General features: G+C 51.2%; 2 protein-coding genes across 7 annotated transcripts; both read right to left on the reverse strand.

Annotated features, from left to right (window-relative positions):
- Nucleotides 1-3,616: 3,616 nt before the first annotated feature.
- On the reverse strand, nt 3,617-6,858 carry LOC307175678 (glutathione S-transferase Mu 3). Its single transcript, XM_079901026.1, has 8 exons — nt 6,754-6,858; nt 6,283-6,358; nt 5,878-5,942; nt 4,742-4,823; nt 4,564-4,664; nt 4,344-4,439; nt 4,144-4,254; nt 3,617-3,843 (listed from the first exon to the last, which is right to left on the reverse strand). The coding sequence occupies exons 1-8, from the start codon at nt 6,799-6,801 to the stop codon at nt 3,745-3,747; spliced, it is 678 nt and encodes a 225-aa protein (XP_079757152.1). The 5' UTR covers nt 6,802-6,858; the 3' UTR covers nt 3,617-3,744.
- Nucleotides 6,859-9,170: 2,312 nt separating this feature from the next.
- EPS8L3 (EPS8 signaling adaptor L3) lies at nt 9,171-24,011 on the reverse strand. 6 transcript variants are annotated; one of them, XM_079931453.1, is made up of 20 exons: nt 23,504-24,011; nt 23,028-23,231; nt 22,644-22,784; nt 19,612-19,672; nt 19,389-19,453; nt 17,510-17,668; nt 17,075-17,224; nt 16,931-16,986; nt 16,189-16,531; nt 15,807-15,927; nt 15,660-15,721; nt 15,358-15,432; nt 14,889-15,037; nt 11,802-11,883; nt 11,524-11,558; nt 10,856-11,039; nt 10,542-10,670; nt 10,164-10,237; nt 9,744-9,876; nt 9,171-9,492 (listed from the first exon to the last, which is right to left on the reverse strand). In XM_079931453.1, exons 4-20 carry the CDS (start codon nt 19,640-19,642, stop codon nt 9,481-9,483), a joined length of 1,860 nt encoding a protein of 619 aa, XP_079787579.1. In that variant the 5' UTR covers nt 19,643-19,672; nt 22,644-22,784; nt 23,028-23,231; nt 23,504-24,011; the 3' UTR covers nt 9,171-9,480. The 6 variants fall into 6 exon arrangements, with proteins under 6 accessions (XP_079787579.1, XP_079787575.1, XP_079787578.1 ...); XM_079931449.1 differs by lacking the exon at nt 23,028-23,231; XM_079931452.1 differs by having other exon boundaries at nt 22,644-23,231.
- Nucleotides 24,012-24,043: the final 32 nt, after the last annotated feature.

Here is a 24,043-nt window from a genome sequence, read left to right on the forward strand (position 1 = left end):
CAGCCATCCTAAATGTTTTAAGAACACTGGCTTACTCCTTACAAGGTCCCGGTGAGGGAGGGTTCATTTGTCAGAGAAAGTACAGAGGCACAGGAGGCCAGGGTTTACTGTAGCAGAGCCAGGACCCGAACCCAGGTAGCCTGACTCTAGAGTCTAGGGAATTCAGAAAAGCTAGAACCCAGTGCTCCGGGGCAGGGAAAGAGGCGGGCGCCTGCCAAGAGATGTAGCTGGAAAGGAAGCAGAGGTCAGATTATGAAGAATTTTGTAAACTGGAGGAGATTGTCTTTTTCCCGAGGCCTAAGAAGCCATTAGCCATATTCAAGTAGGGGAGTGACATGAGCAAGCCTGCACATTAGCAAAATCACTGGCTAAATGTCACTTCCTTTCCTCTCCCCTACCATCCACCTGAACTCCTTAAATCCCTTTGTATCCACATGGCTCATTGTGCCACCTACTCCTGCAGCTGAAGGATAAGGAAAATGCAATTTCTGTACCAAGTCCAGGTGTTTTCATAAGCCCTTAAACTGTCTTTAAAGGCAGATCCATGCCCATACACATCAGAGTCCCTCACTCCACCCATCCCATCAATGAAATAACTCTACAAATTTTTCTTGAATCACATAACTTATTTCCTTCTGAACTGGAAATGCCTTAATCCAGTTGCTCAACAATGAATACAAATGAATTTCCCTAATACTTTTTGGGGACCTCCTCCACCAACTTCAAGTCAGCGATCACAAGTTTTTTGTTTTAAAAAGTTCTTATTGACGTTACTTGCACAAACCCATCACTAGTCTACTAGTTTCACACTTGTGCGATCTCTGTGCCTCTGGGATGATAGGGCATCCACTTCCCTTCTTTCCTTGCAGGGAACCACCGTGAGAGTGTTCTCTTCTTGTCCGTCTTAGAATTAGAGTTAGGGGCAGTTGGGACCTGGGGGAGCCACATCTCCTGTGGAATGGATCTGTTCCTCAGTGACCTTCCCTGCTTTCTTGGTTTTGGATAACCGTTAAGTGGATTTTCCCTAACAAACATAATGACTAGAAAAATTTGGAACATGTGATTTTTCTACAGTCTATCTGGAATTCAGGTGCAATATGGACCTATGCTTTTAAAACCTCTCCTTTACAATTGCCATGGTGCTCTCTTCTGTCATCACTTTTTCCCAGGATTCTTTTCTCAGGGGACTGCAAGGCCAATTTCCCATTTCCTTGCCTCTTCCCTGTGGTGAACAGACTCTAAAATGGCCCTCATAATTCCACCTTCTGGTACTCAACGATCTTGTGAAATCCTCTCCCCCTGAGTGTAGGCAGGACCTATGATTTCTTCTAATAAACTGCAGCAGAAGTAATGGGATGTCATTTCCTTGATTATATTACATAGGACTGTAGTGTCCCTCTTGCCAGGAGACTCTTTCTACCTTACTGGGTTTGGGGAAGCAAGGTCATCTTTGTTGGGTCACAGGATATGATTTGAATTTTAGAAGATATTGACAAATTGTCCTCCAAAGTAGCTATACCAATTCACAAGTTCACCAGCAAGAAATCCTTATCAATTTCCCAAGCTTTGCCAACATTCACAAACTTTAAGTTTGTTCATCTGAAAAATGGTCCTCTTACTGGTATAATTTGCAGTTTCTTGGATTATAAACATTTTTAAAACTTTCTTTGGCTATTAATAGTTCTATTTCCATAAATCATCTGTTCATAGATTTTTGTCCTTTTTAAAAAAAAAGAGTTGCCTCCACAAGGAGGTATCACTTCACACCAGTCATAATGGCCATCATCAAAAAGTCTACAAATAATAAATGTTGGCAAGGATGTGGAGAAGAGGGAACCCTCCTACACTGAAGGTGGGAATGTAAATTGGTGCAGCCTCTATGGAGAACAGTACGAAGGTTCCGCAAAAAACTAAAAATAAAGTTACCATATGATCCAGCAATCCCACTCCTGGGTATATATCCAGAAAAGACAAAAACTCTAATTCAAAAAGATACATGCACCCCAATGTTCATAGCAGCACTATTTACAATAGCTAAGACATGGAAGCAACCTAAATGTCCACTGAAAGGTGAATGGATAAAGAAGACGTGGTATATAGACACAATAGAATATTACTCAGCCATAAAAAAGAATGAAATAATACCATTTGCAGGAACATGGATGGACCTAGAGATTATCATACGAAGTGAAGTAAGTCAGACAAAGACATATATATCACTTATATGTGGAATCTAAAAAATATACAAATGAACATATTTACAAAACAGAAACAGACTCACAGACATAGAAAATAAACTTATGGTTACCAAAGGGGAAAGGCAGTGGCAGGGGATAAATTAGGAGTTTGGGATTAACAGACACTCACTAGTATATATAAAATAAACAGTAAGGACTTACTGTATAGCATAGGGAACTATATTCAATTAAAAAAAAAAAACCTGGGCTTCCCTGGTGGCACAATGGTTGAGAGTCCGCCTGCCGATGCAGGGGACACGGGTTCGTGCCCCGGTCCGGGAAGATCCCACATGCCGCGGAGCGGCTAGGCCCGTGAGCCATGGCCGCTGAGCCTGTGCGTCCGGAGCCTGTGCTCCACAATGGGAGAGGCCACAACAGTGAGAGGCCCGTGTACCGCAAAAAAAAACCCCCAAAAATCCCAAGTTGCCTTAATGAGAGTTCTTTACATGGTCTCTATACTGGTCCTTTATCTCACTTGTCATTTCGTCACAAAAAATTTTTATGTGGAATAATGTTGAATTTGTAAATCTTTCCATTTATAGCTTTTTAAAATGTCTTAGAGAAATGTTTCCTACCCTATGATTCCAAACATTCATACGTTTTCATTAATACTTTATGTTTAACACTGGGCCTTAAACTCCAGATGACTTAATTTTAGTGAATGGTATGAAGTATGGGTCTATTATTATTATTTTTAATAAATTTATTTATTTCTATTTATTTATTATTTTTGGCTGTGTTGGGTCTTCGTTGCTGCGCGCGACCTTTCTCTAGTTGTGGTGAGCGGGGGCTACTCTTTGTTGTGGTGCGCAGGCTTCTCATTGCGGTGGCTTCTCTTGTTGTGGAGCACAGGTGCTAGAATGCATGGGCTTCAATAGATGCAGCGTGTGGCTCACGGGCTCTAGAGCACAGGCTCAGTAGTTGTGGCACACGGGCTTAGCTGCTCCGCGGAACGTGGGATCTTCCCGGACCAGGGCTTGGATGCATGTCCCCTGCATTGGCAGGCGGATTCTTAACCACTGCGCCACCAGGGAAGCCCAGGGTCTATTATTTTAATTGCTAAGTAACTGTCCCACTCCTATATGTTGGTTAGTCTACCAGTTTAAAATATCATCTTTATCACATATATAAGGGTCTGTTTCTGAACGCTAGTTCTGTTGAGTTCATAGTACCACACAGTTTTACTTATCTTCACCAGGTCTTCACAGGGGCTCTAGTCTCATTTAATACACTTGTCATCTACAGCTGTGCAATCTCACCTTTATTTCTAGTACTCTGAAGGGCTGGGCAAGAACCTCTAGTCCTTGAACTCAGGTGTGGGGTGGGGGAATGTCAACGTTGCAGTGATTGAAATAACATGTCCTTACTCTCCTTTGGCCTTTACTCCCAAGAGACATCCAGCTGGACACCAGTAACTGCAGTGCTATTTATTGAAAAGAGCAGAGAAAGTACAGGCCCCCCTAGGGACAGGATGGAACAAAACAAGCAGTGCAAATATGCCTCCTGCTCAGCATATTCTCTTGTTGCCCCACTGGGCCATCTTGTTGTTGATGGGCATCTTAAGGAAGCGGTCAGACTGCATGTAGGCAGCTATTTTCTCCAAGGCCTGAAGGGAAAGCACACCAAACCTTATAAAGACTCTAGCCCAGCCCAAAGCCCCATTCCAAAACAGCAACACTCACATGCTGCCTGACTCCACCCCCAAGGCCCTCACCCCTGCCATTTCTTGTAGATAGTGCCTTCAAGGTATAGAAGCCAGGGCCTTCCCAAGACTTAAAGGCTTAGAGGTGTCCAACCTTGATCCCTTTAGGCAAAAGCTGGTGTTGGGCAAGAATCTACCACAATGGGGTCCCTTGGGGCCCAGGGAGAGTCTGTTTTTGTAAGAGAAAGGTGCAGGGAGCATCACCTCAAAACGGCGCATGAAAGCCTTCAGATTTGGAAATTCATCCAGGCACGTGGGCTCAAAGATATGGTTCTGATCTAACACATCATAGGTGAGGAAATCCACAAAGGTGAGCTAGAGGAACGATAAGATCATCAGGTCTGGGGAGTTCATTAACACCTGCAGAGATAGAAAGGGATCCCCTCCTTTTCCTTTCTTCCTACCTTTTCCCCTGCAAACCATGAGTATTTCCCCAGGAACAAGGAGAACTGTTTCAGTTGTCCAGGTAGCTGTTCCAAGTACTGAGGCTTCAGTTTTTCCTGGGAGAGAAGTAAAAGGGAAAGTGAGAATAGCTGTCATCATCTGCAGGCGAATGGAGCAGAAATAACACTTGGGTTCCTCAATGCTCCTTTTTCTTGATGCCTTCCTGCTGAGGAAACTCACGTGGTCAGCGTTGTAGCAGAGTTGTATCAGTTGCATGCGAAAATCCATTATTTGGTTCTCCATCATGTCCACTCGAATCTTTTCTTCTTCAGTCTCACCACCTGTAGGCCAAACTGTCATTTGGCCTTATCCACCCCCAGGTGAGCAGCCCTCACCTCACCAGCCCTACCCCACTCACACATATTGTGCTTGCGGGCGATATAGCGCAAGATGGCGTTGCTCTGGGTGATCTTGTTCTTACCGTCCATGAGATAGGGCAGCTGGAAGGAAAAGGAAAGGCCAAATGAACAACCGGACTCTCTCTTGCCTACCTGCCTCTCTCTCCTGGGAAAGATAAGACTTGCAGGGAAGTGAACAGTAGAGAGAAGATGCTGTGTCAGGAGAAAGAAGAGAGTAAGTAAAAGTTAGTAACTCAGTCCACACCTGATTCTAGACAGGGGTGCTTAATCTGTGTGTGTGTGTGTGTGTGTGTGTGTATGCGTATGTGCACGCCATGGACGCTTTTTTTTTTTCTTAATTATTTATTTTTGGGGGCATTGGGTCTTCATTGCTGCACGCAGGCTTTCCTTAGTTGTGTCTAGCGGGGACTACTGTTCGTTGCAGTGTGTGGGCTTCTCATTGTGGTGGCTTCTCTGTTGTGGAGCACAGGCTCTAGGCGTGTGGGCTTCGATAGTTGTGGCACATGGGCTCTAGAGCACAGGTTCAGTAGTTGTGGCCCACGGGCTTAGTTGCTCCGTGGCATGTGGGATCTTCCCAGACCAGGGCTCGAACCCATGTCCCCTGAATTGACAGGCGGATTCTTAACCACTGCGCCACCTGGGAAGCCCTGGACCCTTTCTTAGAATAAGGTTTTTAAATGCATAAAGCAAATTACATATATTTACACGATTTATATAATATTAAAAGAACAAAATTGTAAGAGTAATATGTGCCTATGAATGCATTAAATAACAAGAGGTAATAACTATCATACTTTCAAAATATGATAAGTGTAAATAATATTTATTTATAATATCTGCAACACATTAATATAATACAAAAATATCCATTTTCTACTAGTGACAAAGTCACAGGCATGGCTAATAATCAAGGTCACTGACTGCCTATACTCACAACAGAAGGAATTGTTAACTTTTAGTTAGTGGAAATGAAAATGTAATTTTTTCTCCATCTAAGTTCAAGGACCCCTGAATTCTACCTATTCTATCCAGGTTAAGAGCCCATATTCTAGATCCCCCTAGAATAGAGAGGAAAGGAGCAAGGATATACTTGAAGACCTTCCCTTCTGTCCCCTATTCTCCTAAAGCCACTTACGTTAGGAAAGTCCAGGTCTAGTTTGAATTTCATATCCAGCCACTGGCTTTTATCATAGTCAGGAGCTGTAAGAGAGAGAATGAAGTGGGATCCAACCTCCTTAATATCCGACCTGAGGAGAGTGGAAAGATCTAAAGACACACCCTAATTCCAATACCTCACATACCTAGACCCCCAAAGCTTAACTATTACTCATAAAGTGTTAAGACAGGGTTGGGCTATGGCAGAGAGAGAATCCCCAGATCACTCCCCACACTGGACACGGCAGAGAGCTCCCAGGTGACTGGGGCATAAGTCCCACCCGACCTCGTCGTGATGCCACCCTCAGGGCAGAAGAAGACAGGGACATTTGGAGGGCCTGCTCGGCTTAGCGCGGCGTCGCACTGCCACCCAGAGGGGCATTACCTTCCCCGCACGTGTATCTTTTCTCTTCATAGGCTGTCTCCGTGAACTCCAGGAGCATGCGGATGGCATGCGCCAGCTGGGGAGTAAAAAAGCTCCCCGTCAGCATCTGCACAGCTCCCAACGGCACCCCCAATCCACGCCCGCCAATGCCCCGCCCCCTTCCGGCCCACGGTTGCCCAGACGCTGCATCCCGCCGAGCGGGTAGTTAAACGGCTCCTGAGACCTACCACGTTGGGCTTGCTGCCCTCAGCCCCTCTCCCCCAGGCCAGCGTGTCCAGAGGCGGGGCAGGGGTCGGCCTCAGCGGCCCGGGAGCTCGGCTGGGGCCGGCCGCGCTGCGTTAAGCGTCGCGGCGTAGGAAGTTTGGCCCCCGAGTAGAACCCCTTCTCTCGGAGACCACTGACCGTGAGCCCCCGGCCACCTCCGCGTCCGTCTACCAGACCGAGCGGCTTGTCAATTGAGACGGCACTCACCCCGCGAATATCCCAGTAACCCAAAATCATGGTTGACTTCGACGACATTTCGTTACTGCGTGCCTGCCTTCGCGGACTGGGGATAGTTGGCTAACGGGAGGGGCTTTATACCCGACGTAAGTAGGTGGCACCAACGTGCGCGCCTGACTCCGCCCCCATCGTCGTCTTCCCCTCCCCCCCGAGTGTCCGCGTGGCCACGCGCAGGCGCGACTGCTGCAGTCCCTGGGGTTGGGGGCGGACCGTCCCCGGGCTAGGCAGGGGAGGAGAGTGACCCGGACCTGGGTTTGGGTCTCTGCATTCTCCACGCGTGAAGCGGAATTGTGTTTGTTTACTAGTGCCAATTAGGGTGGGAGGAGCCCTAACAGCCTAGGCGGTGAGGGCCCTGGTTACCCCCGGAGAGTGCGATTCATGCCATAAATATTTATCTAGCGGGTGTGGGGGGTTTGGGGGGAGGTGGGCAAGAACCAGGAGGCGACTGAGACTGACCACCAGGGAATCTCTGTCTTTGGCGTGTGCATTGAGGATGGATGGAGAGGAGTTCGGAGCTGCTCGTTAGGTGTCTGGCCTGGCCTCTACAGCACAGCTACTTAGAACACAGAGCCCCTGTGTTCTAAGACCCCCTAGCCAGGGTTTGGGAACTCACATTTCCCCCTTAGTTTGGCTGAAGCAAAGGTGAGACTTTTTTTTTTTTTTTTTTTTTTTGCGGTACGCGGGCCTCTCACAATTGTGGTCTCTCCCGTTAAGGAGGGCAGGCTCCCGGATGCGCAGGCTCAGCGGCCATGGCTCACGGGCCCAGCCGCTCTGCGGCATGTGGGATCTTCCCAGACCAGGGCACGAACCCGTGTCCCCTGCATCGGCAGGCGAACTCTCAACCACTGTGCCACCAGGGAAGCCCAGATGAGACTTTTTAAAAGGACAGTTCACTAAAAGAAGAAAGGAAAAAAGTACAAACACATTGGGACAGATGCATTTATAATGCCTGATTTCTCCTCCTAAGATAACAGGCCAGTTACAAATTAACTTGGGTATAAGACTAACACTTAAGGAACACCTATGATATGCTAGTCAATAGTCTAGGTATTTCACGTATGTTACTAATTTATTGCAATTTAAGCTTCACAACAACTTTGTGAAGTAGGTTTTATGCCCATTAAGATTATTGAGGCCTGGAGAGGTTGGGTGAGTTGCCTTCCTAGGTTCAAGTTTCCATGGGTGGCCTGGGATTCAAACCTAGGTCTGTCAGCCCAATTTGTGTTAGTTCCTTTGCACTTGGATATCCAGACAGTCTCACCTCATCTCAGTCCTTGCTGGGAAATCTGGGGAGCATACTTTTTTTTATCTGGTTCTGGAGGGTTTCCCTGTTTCTAGGACTCCTTCAGCTCCATGAAGCCCCAGAAGGCAATGTGTCAATATCTCCTCTCCCCGTTCCCCCAAATTAACTTTTCTGGTTAACTTTTGCCCTTGAAAGTCAAACCTTAAGGGTCTCACTTTTGTTCTATTTTGTGAGGGAAGATGTTTGCTTTCTTATTCAGTGTCATCAGCTAAGAGAGATGATTTTCGGAGGCCAGGAACTTGAGGGGATGACATAGGCAGTCGAAAAATACAATATTCTGGCAGTGTTAGGGTCATGGACAAATTCAATTAAGAGAGACTAAGGGAAAATCTTAAGGACCCTTAATCCATAAGTACATCAAGCCTTATCTGTAGACTAAATCAATGAAAGTACAACCGGTTTTGTAGGGAGGGCAGTCTGTGACAGTTCTGAGATTAAAGAAGGCTATGTATACTAAATATCAGAAGCCACAGACAGTACAGGCTCTTCACTTAACGTTTGAGAGAAAAGGAAGCCAGAGAGTGAAATGACTTGCCAGAGTTCACACAGGCAGTCCAGTGTTCCAGTCCAGCGTTCCCTACGCTCTGCCACTAAAGAGACAAGCTGGGGAGGGGGCTCAAATTTAGCTCACCCAACAGGAGGGGACAAAAGTATTAGAAGAGAAAGTTGCCAAGTAGAGCGTGGACCACCTGACACGCTTTTTCAGTGCGTCTCTGGATCATCAGCCAGTATGGCTGATCAAAACCTACCACTGTCAGCCCCGGTACTCCTTGCTCCTGTGAAGTGTTGTGTCCTCAGCTGTGCTGGGTGCCTTGGAATATACTGGAAGAAGTGTACACAGAAGGATAAAGATGTCAAGGATAGCCTTATTTTGGAGTTTGTTTATAAAGTAAGGAGAGCTTGGACCATAATTCTCAAATTCTGGCTCAGCTCCAGTGAATTCCCGCTCACATTCAAACAGTCTGGCCCAGTGATGGATGTAGGGCTGCTGCTGTTTCATGCCCAGTGTCCCAGCTCTTCCTGACTCTCTGCCTTTGGCCCCCATCAGGGCCAGAGGAAGCTGCAAGAGAGGCGCATGACAAGCTTGAAGATACTTTTATTGGGGAGGAGGGGGGCTAAACAGAGTCCTGACAAACCTAGGCTTAAGTGCTCCAGGCTCAGGAAAGAGATGCAATAAATAGGTGGCAACTGGGGAGAGCTCTCAACACAGCGAGAAGCGGCACCATTTGTCTCAACCTCTGGGCTTGCTCATCTTCTTTGCTGTGTGAGCTGGGGTGTGGGGTTCGCTGCAACCTGGGGGCCTGAAAGAAGAATTCTCGGGGCTCTAAAGAGTTATCATATCCGCCATCTTGCTTGTGAGAAAGTCTTGGTCTTGGAGGTGTTTGAGTTGCTGCCTAAGGGTTCATCTGAGGAAAGAAAAGGTTGAGGTGAGGCTGGTGGCAGGTGAGGGACCCCAGAGCTGATGCCAACAATCAGCTAGGAGCTTCAAGGCATGCCTGAGCACATGAAATCAAGCCCCTGGGGGACTGTCCTGTGGCCAGACCTGACACATTGAGTGCCACCCCAGGGTTGGGGCTGCTGGCTTGTCCACCTGACACTCTCACTCAGGGATCATCCCACATTTCCAGCGGGGGTCAGGATCCCAGGGTGGCCTCACCCCCAGCATCCTTCTGACAGCCTCCAGCCGTGCCAGGACCTTTGGGGCCTCCTGGGGACACAGCATCTGTAGCTCCCCAGGTCTCATGTGAAGCAGCTGGCGCCCCGTCATGGACCCGAGAGTCTTCACTGTGCTGGGAACAGAAACAGCAGAAACTGTCAGTGGTGGGGCGGAAGGACTGGGCCTGGGTGTCTGTGTGGAGAAGGGGCTGTTTGGGCTTGGAGACTGGGGTGACAGAAGAATTCACAGAAAGGGTATCTGGAGGCCAGGGAGTAAGATAAACATATTGGCTGAAACTAATTTCACAGCTCCTGAGGTTGAAGGGAGAAGCGCCCTGGAAGAGACTCTTGTGATGGGGAGGGGTGCCTGATTATTATCTGAGCCCTTTACAGAGGTAAAGCCATGGGACTTGGCACTCACACAGTGGAGAAGTTCTCTGCCTGCAACCAGGCTGTGACCTCCTCAGGCCTTGAGCTAAGTCGAAGCCCTGGAGCCTAGAATCAGGGGAAGTGGGGGTCAGAGGCCATCTCATCTCAGAGCCACCTACAGCCACCATCATCTGGGTCCCTTCTCTGGGCTTCCGTCAAATCATTTGTCTCACTCCATGGTTCGCTTGTCTGATAGGCACAAGGCTTGTTCTCTGCTCTGGTCCCATGAATAAACTCAGGATACAGTAAGCGTGTGATAATACTGATTAAGTTGAACCGGGACCATCTCCTCCACTTGTCACTGGATCCTCCCTGCCCCCACCTTTGACTCAGGCTTTATAGCTTCTGAATAGTCTAGGCTGGGTAGTACCGGAGGGAACGACTTGCTCTGGCTTCCAGGGAACCCCGACTGCAGGGGCTCCAGGATGTTGCTGGGGATGTAGCCGCTCCGTCCCATTTCATTCTTCACCAGCCACCACCGTTTACTCTGGTCCAGAACCTGCCAAGAGTCACTCCAGCGGTGACCCAAGCCTCTGTCCGACCAGCCTTGGCCCTCCCCCACCAGGCTTTCTCCCTTCTGGCCCTTCCCCACCTTCCCTCTCCCTCTCTAGGCCACCCACGCCATGCTCCCAGTAGCTCCCACCAACCACCACCTCCTTTTATCAGCTCAAGCCCATGCCTCACCTCCAGTACCTCTCCCTGGACCACAGTCAGTTCCCGTGGGTTCCTAGCTTCAAACTCATATAGGACTTGCATTTTCACGGCTGGCTTGACAGGTCCGGGTCTGGAGGGCCCAGGGTGGCGTCCGTGGTTGTGTGTCTCCTCTTGAGCAAAGTGCGAGTTGCTTCCTAACCTATGGCTTCCCCCGCTACCCCCGGAGACAGTCAGGATGGCCGGAGAGTGGGGCCTCAGAGACTGGGCCCCTGTCTCAGCCCCAGATACCTCCCCGTTGGAGTCTAACGGTGACTTTTGGGCTTCCACAGATTTTGAGGGCAGGTCCTTCTTAGGTGGGCTTGGGGTGTGGGCTTCTATAAGCAGAAGGGGTCTGAAATGTTGATTTCTCAGGACTCTTCCAGCAGTGGAATTTTCTGCATCTCCTTTGAGCACTTAATACTCAAGCTCTGGGAAATCAGAGGTACGTGTGGAGAGTATTGAAAGAAGAAGGGATCGGTGCCTAGGAAGGTGAAAAACTGCCTCTTCACCCAAGGTAGGGGAGAGATGTGCCTGTACATGTATGTGCCTGGCTAAAAGAGAGCCCGGACGTCAGTGACATGTAGAATCCACAGATCCACAGATCAGCCCTGTCCCTCCCTCCCTGGGACCCTACGGTCCTGACTAAACCCAGGGCGTACCGGGGGGAAGTAGAGTCTTGGTATCTTGAAGGCTCCTGTAGGGGTAGAACAGAGTACGAGCAGGATGTCAGCCAGCGTGGTGGTAGGGAGGTGGGGTGTGAGACCACAGACCCCCTTGCACACAGCTGCCTCATATCCCCTCACCTGTCTGCCCACCACACAGAACCCACCTACCACTTAGGTGTCACGTGACCATGGTTTGGACTGAGATAGTGGACTGAGAAAGCCCAGCCAGAGACTAGGGCTTTGAATAGGACTCTGTGCTAAGCTCCCCTTACCTCGTAGGAAGGTTCTGGAAGCTGCCAACCGTCATAGAATGTGGGTTGGTAGGGCAGGGGCTCACTGCCTGTCCATTTGGACCTGGGGAAAGAACAAGGCTGAGTCCACTCTGTGCCAGGTTGTGGGATGTGGAGAGGGCGGAGATGACAGGGCCTAGCCTGGGGAATCTTCTAGGTAGTGGAGGACGTGGCCCACGGGCACTGATCAAAGGCCCCGGGACACCCACATAGGAGCGAACAGCTAAGCATGTGCAAATCCCACAGTGCAGGTATCCATGGGCCAGCCTCACCTCTGCCCGTGAAAGTGCAGACATATCAACACCAGAAGAGATGAGTACTTTATCTCACTGATGGGGGGTTTGACTGAGAGTGGTAGAACCGCAGAGCGTTAGGGCTGGAAGACCCCCGCGGGGTCTAACTGGTTAGAGTTCCCAGCAGCAGATCCCTTTCTAGCGGGTTAGTACGTGGAACTCCGCCTTGTGATCCCAGCACAGCACTCTGGCCGGCTCTAGGGTGGGAGCTAGTACTTGCCACTCAGCCTCCCCCTCACCCATTGCCTAGCACGCAGGAGGAGCAGCACACTGTTGGTGGTCTCCAGTCATGCTCTGCTTGCCGGCCTGGGGAATGCCAAGTCCCCTCTTCGAGGAAGTCCCCTCCCTACCTCTCGGAGGCAGAGGTGAATGCTTCCTCTTTGCACTGCTGCTGAACTCCAGACACCCTGGATTATTGCTCCTCTCACGCTGAATGGCACATGATTCTCACATGTCTGTGTCTCTTACTTACGTTGAACTCCTTGAGAGCTGTATCCATAGTACAGTGCATGGGACACAGGAGGCAGCTAATTTATTCAACGGGGACAAGTAAGTGATTCCCCCTTCTGAATCGTTTTTATCGGCTCCTTTTCTTTGCCCTAAAAACATGCTCAGGTCTTCCCTTGACTCTGTTACTGTGCCCTTTAAGCTGTCATTCTATTCCCTTATCTTCGTCCAGTTTTTTGAGGACGTGTCCACATGCCCTGCCTGCATTTTCTTACCTCTGGTTCTTTCATTATGCCTTGCAACCTGACTTTTACCTTTGCCATTGCTCTGTTGAAACTAGTTCTTCTAAAGTCCTGATAATCTGACTGCCAGATCCAGTGGCCTTGTATGGTCTATATCCTTCTGGATTACCACAGAATTTAGTGTTATTTATAGTTTTGGGTCAATTTGCCTAAAATCAAATAACCTGAATAAAATTTACCTGAAATTTAACTATTTTGAGAGTTTTTACAACTCTTTAGTTATTCTATTTTCTGTGTTTCTGTCTTTCATCTCATTCATTCGTTCATTTTTGGTTACTTTAAGAAATGAGAAAACATCTTAGGCCACATCTGACTTAATTTTATATTTAAAATAATAAACAGAGTCAGAAAATAGAATAGAGGTTACCAGGGGGCTGGGAAAAGAGAGGAGTGGGTACAGAGTTTTGGTTGATTGTGTAATGGGTACAGAGTTTCTGTTTGGGATGCTGAAAAATTTCTGGAAATGGATAGTGGAGATGGTTGTACAACACTGTTAATGTACTTAATGGCATTGAATTATACACTTAAAAATAGTTTAACTAACTTTTATCCTATGTATATTCTACCACAATAAAAGAAATTGATTACATTAAGTTATAATTTATGTCTTTAGATGAATTGGACACAAAAATCCTTTAATGGGGCTGAATTGGAAAAAAAAACCCTGCTCATTAGGCAAAAAGAATCCTAGAACCACTGGTTTTTTTCCCAGTTGATTTCTCTTTCTAAAACCCTCTTCTTGGACTTCCCTGTTGGCACAGTGGTTAAGAATCCGCCTGCCAATGCAGGGGACATGGGTTCGATCCCTGGTCCGGAAAGATTCCACATGCCACGGAGCAACTAAGCCTGTGCGCCACAACTACTGAGCCTGCGCTCTAGAGCCCGCGAACCACAACTACTGAGCCCGCGTGCCACAACTACTGAAGCCCGCACGCCTAGAGCCCGTGCTCCGCAACAAGAGAAGCCACCGCAATGAGAAGCCTGTGCACCGCAACGAAGAGTATCCCCTGCTCGCCGCAACTAGAGAAAGCCTGCATGAAGCAACGAAGACCCAACACAGCCAAAAAGAAATAAATAAATTTATATAAAAAACCCCAACCCTCGTCTCTCTTGGTTTTCATGTTCTGCTTTTTTGTTTCTCCTTTTAACTCTCTGGAATTTCTCTTTGCCTCCTTAACCATGTTTCCTTTCACCACCTTGAAGTTTCCCCAGGCCCTTCTCTCATGGGGAGAGCAGACCATGCTTGTTAAAGTGAGCTCTGGGGCTCCCACCACAGTGCTTACCTCCAGGTGGCCCCAAATATCACTTCTGTACTGACTGTTCTCAAACTCTTGTAGCCAGGTCGGACCTCTCCCCCAAAGCCCAGGCCACCCTGTCTCTGCGCAGGTTCCATTGACACCTCAGCTCAGCATATCCAAGCTGGTTTCATCCTCCCCTCCCCACAGCTGTCATCAATTTGGCCTTGCCGCCCAACTGCCCATCTCACGGTTCCACCCGCGTGGAATATCTCTTTCTCTCTTAGCTCCTTGGCTGCTGGGTTGCAACTCTTATTGATGTTACATTTGCAGCATCTCTTACATCAGTAATTGTTAAAATCTGGGCAGGAATTGAGACAGAGTTTTCACTTTGTCCTTGACCAAAATGAGAAAAATTTTACTAGAAGTTTGCCAACTCTCCTTCCTTGGGAAGAATTGTTCTTTTTTCTGAAATAATGCTTTCCTTCAGTGGTGGGTGATGGTAAGTGGTGGTTTTGTTTTGTTTTCATTGTTTGTACTTAGCCTAATTAAAAGTTGGACACTCCAGGTAGAGTCCTTCAATTTGTTTTGAGATATTTCATAGAATAGAGGTTACCAGGGCCTGGGGAGTGGGAAGAATGGGTACAGAGTTTTGTTTAATTGTTTAATGGGTACAGAATTTCTGTTTGTTTTAAGACACAATGTAGAGCCTGCCACCTCCTGCCCTGTGTGTCCTGCCCTATGCCCCCACGTCCCTTGCCTCTGATTCAGTTAGGCTTTGTCGTCACTTACTGGCTGGTGGTCCAGGCTATGCCCAGCCCCTTCCAGAGGTTACTCTCAGGTGGGCTTAGACAGGACTGCAGCAGATCAACGGCCTTGGTGGTGAGGAGGGGTGAGATCACTTGGACTGCTAGGCCAGGCTCAGGGCACTGCTCCAGGATCTGGGGAGGGACAGAAGGTTTCAGGAAGCCTGGGCTCTTGCAGGGCCAGACAGGAGTGGGGAAGGGCCTGGGGTCCCTGGCTTCCCACTTTTGCAATACCGCGTTGCCCCAGGCCTGCTCCTTCCTGCCCCCACTGGTGTCCTTGGGGTTAAGGACAGTGCATAGTGGGGATGGCGTCTTGGGGTCAAGGAGAAGAATGTGCTGAGGTGAGCAAAGGGCAGATCCACAGACTCCCTCTGCCCCCTACCTCCCACCCAGGCCTCTGTCTCATCTTAACTTCAGCATGTCCCTCTGCACCACCCTGTCCTCCCCCGACTCACGGAGTTCAGAGTTTGGAAGAGGAGGTGTATGAACACAGGGGCGCCTGTATCCTGCAGCATCGTGGCCAGGTTTCCCTGAGGATACAGGGCGAAGCCTGTTACCACCCTTCCTCCCACCCTACTTTCACCAGGACCCCAGGGCCCCATTGTTCTGGGCCTTGATGGGGAGCCTGGCATTTCTCCAAAAGTCCCAAGAGTGGGAAGAAGCTGGAGAAGCTTGGGATGTCCATAAGACAAGAGAGGAGGGGACTGCTGAGGTGGGGTGGGGGGAAGGGCTGGGGAACTTGTGGGGAGCCACATACCAGGAGGTTGAAGCTGTACTTGATCTTCTGGAAGCAGTCGATGTAATGTGCCTCTGTTATCCCTGTAGAAAGAAGTGGGAAGGTGGTGGGTCACAGATCATCCCAAGACTCTCCCCCCACTCCTCTCCCCTGGCCCTCAACACTCACCCCCCTGATGCTTTATCTGTTTCTTCCTCTGTCTCTTCTTCTTATGACTGGTGTTTGACTGGTCCTCCTTCAGCTTTTCCATGAATAGCTCGATGTCTCTTAGGACGTGGCTCAGCACCTCCTGGACCCCAAACAACCCATGGTCTGAGTGGGCAGTTAGGCCCACCCTGGAACTCCCAACCCTGACCCCCCGCCCCCTCCTACCACAAGCCTGAGCCTCAGGCCCAGCCCAGGGTCTGACCAAGGCTCCGTGTCCCTCCTCAGCCCAGGCCCTGCCTTGGTCATCCTGGCACCTGGCTCCTTGGGGTGATGGAGACGACTGGTGTCCTCCCTTGGGCCAGGACCAAAAATCCTTAAGGAGCCCAAGACAGTCTGCAGTTACCTGATCCCGTCCTGGGTCCCCGGGGGATGGGGACCTCCTCGAAGGAGGCAAAGTGAAGGCACTTGAGTTTTGGATGATGGAGTGGTGTGGCAGGGGCCTTGGGGATCGTGGTGTGTCTGCAATGGAAGGGAACCATGGCCCAGAACTTCTTTGACCTTTGACGGGAATCCTCTCCTCCCACTGGCCCCCACGCCCAAGCTTACTGTGCTCTGGGGTCATCCAGTGGTGCTGCTCTGGAGGGGGTCTGCACTCCAGAGGAGGTACCTGCTCCTTAGGGATCGGCCTTTCCAGAAGAGGCCCCCTGCATCTGTCCTGACCTGGGAGAAGGGCTCCGAATTGGGGCCTGTGAGCACATGGTGGGGACACAGCTTTGACAGGGTTCTTGGGACAGAGGCACTGCCCACCCTTCTGCCCTAGGACCCAAGGGTACCACTCCCTCTCTCCAGGAGCCCGACCAGCCCTGCTCCCTGGTCTCCATCTGAAGCCTTCCCTGACTCTCCCCTGCCTCATCTGCCTGCTCTCTGGGGCCAGCCCCTCCCACGTCAGCCTCTGAGGCCAGCCTCCAGTGTTCACTGGGCCCCGCCCCAGCCCCTTCCCCATGCCCATCTGTGCCCTATTTCAGCCTGGCCCCTCCCCAGGTCTATGCCTATGTTATTGGGCCACAGGCTCCTGGGCTCCCCCAGATGTGGGGCAGACCTGAGCTCTGAGGTCCTGCAGGTGGGCTGGGGCAGAGGCTGCCTACCTTTGCTCTAGCTCCTCCTCCAGAGCCTTCTGCAGGCTGGTCTTCAGTTGCTCTGCCTGCAGGAAGCAGCAGTCAGACAGGCTGGGGATGGGGGGTCGGGGAGGAGTGGGGGGGTGATGGCTGTTGGATTCCACACCTACTCACCCCCACTTCCTGGCACTGGAAAAGCAGAGTGTTAGTGGCTGGCAGGCCTGAATCCTGCACAGTGATGGACAGGACAGAGTTGTAGGAGCAGGTGTTGAGTGCCACGTCCATGTCCTTGATGCCGTCCAGGCGGTAAGATTCCAGTTCCTCCTGGGCCAGGCAGAGAGGTCAGCTGTGAGGTCACTGAGAGCCAGGCTGACTCCTGGGAGCTCCTGACCTGGGTTGCTCCACCCTTCTAGTGGTCTGGGATGGGGCGTCGTCTCCCCTGATCCCTGTGTCTCTGTCCCCCGTTTCTTCCTAGTCCTGGGTATGTATTGTGTATGGGGAGGGGTGGTTGCCATGTGGGACATGCATCGATGGTGTTCACTCCTGGTGCTCGCTTTCCCACGGCCTGGGTCAGCTATGATCCCTTGCGGGGAATGGTGGGAGGCTGACCTTTGTCTCGATGTCCAGCAGCTGGAGCCGGCCATCCCTGACCTGCAGGAGCAAGTCCTGGCTCCACACCTGGCCCTGAGCGTCCATTTCCTGCAGCTTTTGCAGGGCATCCTTGGGCTCCTGGACTCTCTGCGTCCCCAGCTTACATGTCAGCAGGTGCTGAGGGGAGAGGAGAAGATGCAGGACTGGGAGAAGGTTTGGAGAAGGGGATCACAGGTGGGAATGCGCAGGGCTGGGGGGTGGGGGAAAGGCAGCAGAGGGGGAAGACATGTCCCTGGCCTCCCTGTTGGGGAGTGCCAGGCCATCCCTATAAAGCAAACTTCAGGGGCCTGTGTGATGGCCAGAGGCAGTCAGGCTAGGAGGGGGCTCCCAAGTCAGGGTCTGAGGGGCTGTAGGAGGGGGTTTAGGACTCTGGAGGAAGGACAGTCATGGCCTTTAACAGTCCAGGCCAGCTGAGGGGGCTAGATCGTCGTAGATGTGGGCTTCAGCTACCCAACAAATAAGTCTGAACTCCTCTGGGTGGGATATATATAGGATGCTCAAATTCTGTCCCCGGCTTCCTTTGCCCTCTTTGGAATCACCATCCCAGCCTGGTCCATCTCCTCCCTGACCTGGCGTACCTGTCTCCGTGCCTTTTCTCATGCTGTTCCCCCTGCCCAGAAGGCACGTTCCACCTCTGCTAACCCATCACCTCCCAGTCTCTCAGGAAGAAGTCAAGCCCCCCTTCTCCCTGATTCTTGCCCAGAGAAGTCCATACTGACCTCTCTCTCCACTCAGGCCCTTGCCCCCCACTAGTCTGATCATTCTAGCAGTGTTTTTATCCTTGAGGAGACCCCTCCCTTCTCCTATCCAAACGTTGCCTTCACAAGTGACAGTCCTGCCCCTCACCCTCCCCTCCAGGCCCTGGTTGTGGGGAGGTTGTCTGCCTCCTGCCCCTTGATCCCACAACGCCACCCTCTGCATAGCTCCCAGCTCCTCTCCCAGTTCACATGGCTGGCATATTCAGGAGCTCTGACAACATGACCAAGTGCCCTGGCATCCTGGACATGCCTCTTCTTGCTCTTGCCTGCTAAACCTAACCGAAGCCGGTTCCTAACCCCTATCCCTCCATGAAGCCCAGTGCTCCTGGGCCCAGCCCAGATGGCTGGGGGGCCCTGACCTCTGCCGCCCTCTGGAGCCCCCAGACGGTTGCTCCAGCATCCCTCGCTGCTTCTTCTGCTTCTTCTCCGGGAGGGCCCTAGATCTGCTGCTGCCCAGGGGCGGTTTCTACCCCAGACCTTCAACCTGACTTGGTGTCTTCTCTTCTCCGCCACACCCTTCCAGTCTGAGCTTTCTCTGTGGTGTCAGCAACTCTCCAGGCAACTAGATGTGGCAGAGCCAGTGTTGTCTTCCCACGCAGGGCCAGAGCTTCCATTGTAGGCTCTAAGCTGCGCAGGCCTGCCCCGGGGAGCTCAAGCCCAGAAAGCTCCGCTCTCAGACAGTGGTCCTTTCAAGTCCTCAAACAGGGACCGCTAACCTCACACAGTCCTTCCTCCAGCTGTGGCAGATCCTGGGGCAGGGGGTGGACTGGGAGACAGGCGGGGATGGGGTGGTGGCAGGTGCCTCCTGACCCATCCCTCTGCTGCTTGTTCCTGCCCGGGGATAGGACGTCTACCACCTCAACCTCTAGCCTGGCCTTCCCTGCCCATCTTCCTTCCCCACATTCAGCAGATGCTCAGTTAGGCTTGCTGGACCCAAGCCCACCTGCTCTGACTGGGTCAGGCCATTGGCTTCTGTGGCAGAGACTTATCTCAGATGTCTGTTTTTTTGTCAGGGCGGTGGACACACGGGAAAACTTGGGTTGAATCAGGAAACTGTCTGGGGCCCCCGGGTTACTCACCTCCACCCTGAACTGCAGGTGGGTGGGCTCTGAGGTGAGATTCTGCAAGTACTCCTTCCGGTGCACTGCCGTGGCCCAAAGCAAGGGAGTGGGGGCAGAAGAAGGAGGTGAGACATATACAGCAATAGGGGTTGGTCAACTTGGCGAGGGAGGGAATGGAGGGCAGGGGGTTCAGGGAGCTCAGTGGGAGGGAACAGGAGAGGGCACTGCAGGGACAGCTTACAGTAAATGGCTCTGCTGCTGGGCCGGGACATGTTGACACTGCTGAGATGACTCCCTAGAAGCTGAAATGAATGGAAGAGACAGCAATCAGGGCTGGGGAGAGGGATACTGGGGCAGAGCTGGGCAGGACAGCTGTTGCAGCCCATCCCTGACCCAGGTCTGAGGCTTGGACCACAGGTCTTTCTGGATCCTTCTCCAGACATACCCTCTGCTGAGGAGCCCTCCATCTTGGCTGGGCCTTGGAGGCCCCCAGGCAGGCTCCCAGCTTCCCATTATTTGGCCAGTAAAGCTCATTCCAATGGGCTCAGGAAAGCTGGGTGGACAGGAACTTGGGACCAGATCCCATCCTGGGGCTGAGTGTAAAATATGCCAGATGGGTGTGCCTAGCTTCTGGAGGGAAGGAATTAGGGTCTGCAGCCTTCCCTGCCAAAGCAAGCCTCTTGTCCAAGCCTGTTTCAATTCCTCAAATTAGGAGGAGGCCAATGCTGGCTCTTATGCTGGGGACCCGCTCAGGAGGGGTGTGTGTGTGTGTGTGTGTGTATGCACATGCATTTGTATGCACGTTGATGATGCGGCTCTGTAGGATGTGTCAGTGATCTGCACTTTCCTGAATGTCTTACTAAATCTTCTGTCTCTTTGCCTTTCCATTCTCTGAACCCTCTTCTCAGAGTCCCTCCCCACACAACCCTTTAAATTCCAGCTCAAGGGAATAGACATTTTTCCAAAGAAGATATACAGTTGGCCAATAGGCACATGAAAAGATGTTTAACATCACTAATTATTAGAGAAAAGCAAGTCAAAGTCAAAATCACAATGAAGTATCACCTCACTCCTGTCAGAATGGCTATTAACAAAAAGGCAAGAGAGAAAAAAAAGTTGGTAAAGAAGTGAAGAAAAGGGAACCCTTGTGCACTGTTGGTAGGAATGTAAAATAGTGCAGCCACTGTGTAAAACGATATGGAGACTCCTCAAAAAATGAAGAATAGAACTACCATATGATCTAGCAATCCCACTTCTGGGTATTTATCCAAGGAATATGAAATACACACCCCTGTGTTCATCATGGAATTTATAATAGCCAAGATATGGAAACAACCTGAGTGACCATCAACAGATGCAGGATAAAGGAGATGTTGTATATACAATGGAATTAACCATAAAAAAGATAAAATCTTGCCATTTGCATGGACCTGGAGGGTGTTATGCTAAATGAAATACGACAGAGAGAGAAAGATAAATAACGTATGATTCCACTCTTTTGTGGAATATAAGAAACAAACAAACGAAACAAAATATATAAACAGACCAAACCAAACGAAAATGTAGATGCAGGGGACACAGTAGTGGTTACCAGAGGAGAAGGGGCAGGAGGGAGGGGGAAATGGGTAAACGGAATCACTGTGTGGCGATGGATAGAAATTAAATTTTTGGTGATGAGCATGCTATAGTGTACACAGAAGTAGAAACATAATGTTGTGCACATGAAACATATAATGTTATAAACCAAGGTTAACTCAATAATTAAAAAAATCTAAATAAATAAATAGATTCCAGGTTAAGGATCACCTCCTCCGTGAAGCCCTCCTTGACCACCCCACTCCACCCTTCCCATCATCCTAATGCCACATCAAACCTTGTACGTTCCTCTCTAACAAGAGCAGCCACCCTGGTTAGTGCTGTGAGCCTAATGCTAAGTGCCTTATGAACCTTATATCATTTCATTTTCACTACCATCGCTTATACTTCCTTGGCCCTATGTGCTGAGCACTGTTCTACAGATGTTACCCCCATCAACTCATTTAATCCTCAGAACAACCTTGCTGGGTGGGTTCTGTTATTATGCCATTTACCAGATGAGGATGCTGAGGTTCAAAGAGGGTAACAGGCCTGAAATCTCAAGGAAGTATTTGATAGAGAATGAACCCAGCCGTGTCTGACTGCAAACTCCATGTTTTAACTGTCTATATATGTGCCTCTGTCACTGGGCTGTGACCTCCTGAGGACGGACTTATCTTGCCACTGCTGTCCACACAGCACCCTCCTGGCATAGAGGGGGTCTAGAATATGTATATGTTGAAACGGAATGGAAGTAAATGAGGTGCGTGTGTACGTGCAGGGTGGGGCAGGAGTTAGCTGAGTGTGTGGGTCAAGGTCATGTGTCACTTTAATGATGTAGGTATGCATCACGAATAGGGTGTCAGTTCCGTGGGTGTCCGTGCATCTGCGTGGTGCCTCTGAGTTGTCCAGAAACCTTGGAATATCCTGGGCAAAGTGTCAGAGAGCAGCCCACGCCCCTGTTACTAGGACTGTTATGAAAGTAGCAGAAGATCTGATAAGATGACTCAGTGCTGGGGAAATGGTTGCTAGTAAACAATTAAGGGATTGTGGCTGGGTCTCTGTTTTCCTTTTTTGGGAGGAACCCTTTCCCCACCAAGGGTAAGGGGGTACTAAAAGTCTGCTCTCCCTCTCCCCAGCTGCACCTCTCAGGCTGCAACACTTCCTGCTTCTAGATCCAGAAGACAAAGAAGAGAAAATGAACGGTGTTTCGGTTAGCTCCCCGCCAGCCGCCTCGCACAAGGATGGTCCCTGTGGGTCTCTGTGAGCAGGTTCAGGGAAACATCTGCTGCTCAAGATCCTGATGACACAGGCAGGGGGTGGGGGGGATCCTCAAGGTGGGGCGTGGGGATGGGGGGATGAAAGGTGGGGGGTGGAGGAGCGGGGGCCTCCTTGCCCCTGGGAAGGGGGGATCTCTGGCAGCCCAGTTTCCCCATTTATCCCCCACATTTAGGGACCTGGAGTGGGGATGGAGTTCGGGTCTGCATCACGGACCCTGGGAGAAGCAGCCCAGGATGCGGCTGGAACCCTGCTTCCTGGCTGGCTAGCTTGGCCGAGTCCCAAGCTCTTCTTAGGCTGCTCGTCCTGGCTACATCTGACAATGGGCAGGAGGCCCTGGCCTGGAAGCCTCACTGAGTTGCATCCGGCAGCCCCCGCGGCTTGGGTGGGCCCTGATCTCACCAAGGGCCAGTCCCTTACCTGGGTCCCAGTGAGGCCTGGTGGCTGGTCCCCCCGAAGGCGCAGTTGTTTGAGCTGCTGGTCTGATGCTGGTGGTGGGAAGGCAGTGGCTTCTCTGCTAGAGGCGCAGCCACAGGCAGAGGCCCTGTGATCAGGTGAGCCCTGACGGCGCAGACAGGTCTTAACGCTGGTGAGGCCATGAGGCAGCCACACCTGTGCTCTTTGGACTCTGATGGGTGGGAAGGCCTCCTAGGCCACCACCTGCCCAGCACCAAAGCCTGGGCCTGTGGCAATGCCTGCGCCGACATGTGTCCCAAGCTTAGCCAGACTCCTGCTTCCCAGCTTCCTCCTCTGCTTGCCTCTGCCATTAGTGTGTGGCCCCCTCTTGCCTCCCCCTTTGGGTACCTCCTCTCAGGCCCCAGGTCAGCAACAGGCACCAGGGTTGGGACCAGAAGGAGAGGGCACCCATGGTTCGGGAGAGTCTGGCTTCTGTGGTCAGGGCACAGGCGGCTGGAGGTGGGCCCCGGCCTTGGGGGCAGCTGTGGGCTGGCACGTGTGCCTGTGTGCGCTGCGCACGTGGGTTCGTGACCGTGTGTGCCCAGGTGGTACCTGCGAGCAGGATGCGGAGTTTGTGAGAGCAGATGAAGGCTGGGGGCCGGGACCACCATGGGCATTAGGTGGAGGGATAAGACTTCTTCCTAGCAGGGCCCACCTCATTCTGCCCTTTCTTCTTTCCCCTCTGACCCAGCAGGGAGCCCTCTCCCCCATCCGCTCTTTCCTGCCCTACCCTACCCCGTGCCCTCAGATCTCTGGTTGAGCCTGGGTGGCTTCAGCAGAGATAGGAAACTGAGGTCTGCCTCTGTGCCTATTCGTGAACTTACCCAGTCCTCGTGCTTCATGGTGTTTAAAAGCCTTCCTTGGCACCCAGGCTGCCTGCCCTCTGGGGGCTCACAGTCTAACAAGGGAGGTAGGGTGTAAACACGGAGCGAGGCAGGAGGGGAGAGGAGGGAGGGAAATGCCCGTGTCCATGCGGTGGTGGGTCTCGTGGGCAGAGACCCGGGACCCGTCGGGTTAGGATCTGTGCTGGAGAGCCCTGTGGTCTGGGGGCAGAGCCAGCATGCCCACCCTTCGCTTCCTTGGGTCCATTCCAGGAGATCTCAGCCTCCTTCCCTGCCCCCACTCCAGCCAACACCTCCCTGGATGGCCTGGAGTCCAGGAAGGGGGTGCTGGCTGGGGGCCTTCCCCACCTAAGAGAGTCCACTGGGCAGCCAGCTTTAGGGGCCCAGGGATCAGGTGGCTGCTGAGCCAGCCCCCAGCCGTGGCCACATGGGACCAGCTCTCCTGACCTCCCTGGCTGTTCTGTTCCCTGGGTCTCAGCCTCTTGGTCCTTCAGCTTCTTTCCAGATAGGACAGCCTGTCCC

This window comes from Stenella coeruleoalba, assembly GCF_951394435.1.
Source record: "Stenella coeruleoalba genome assembly, chromosome: 1".
NCBI lineage: Eukaryota > Metazoa > Chordata > Mammalia > Artiodactyla > Delphinidae > Stenella > Stenella coeruleoalba.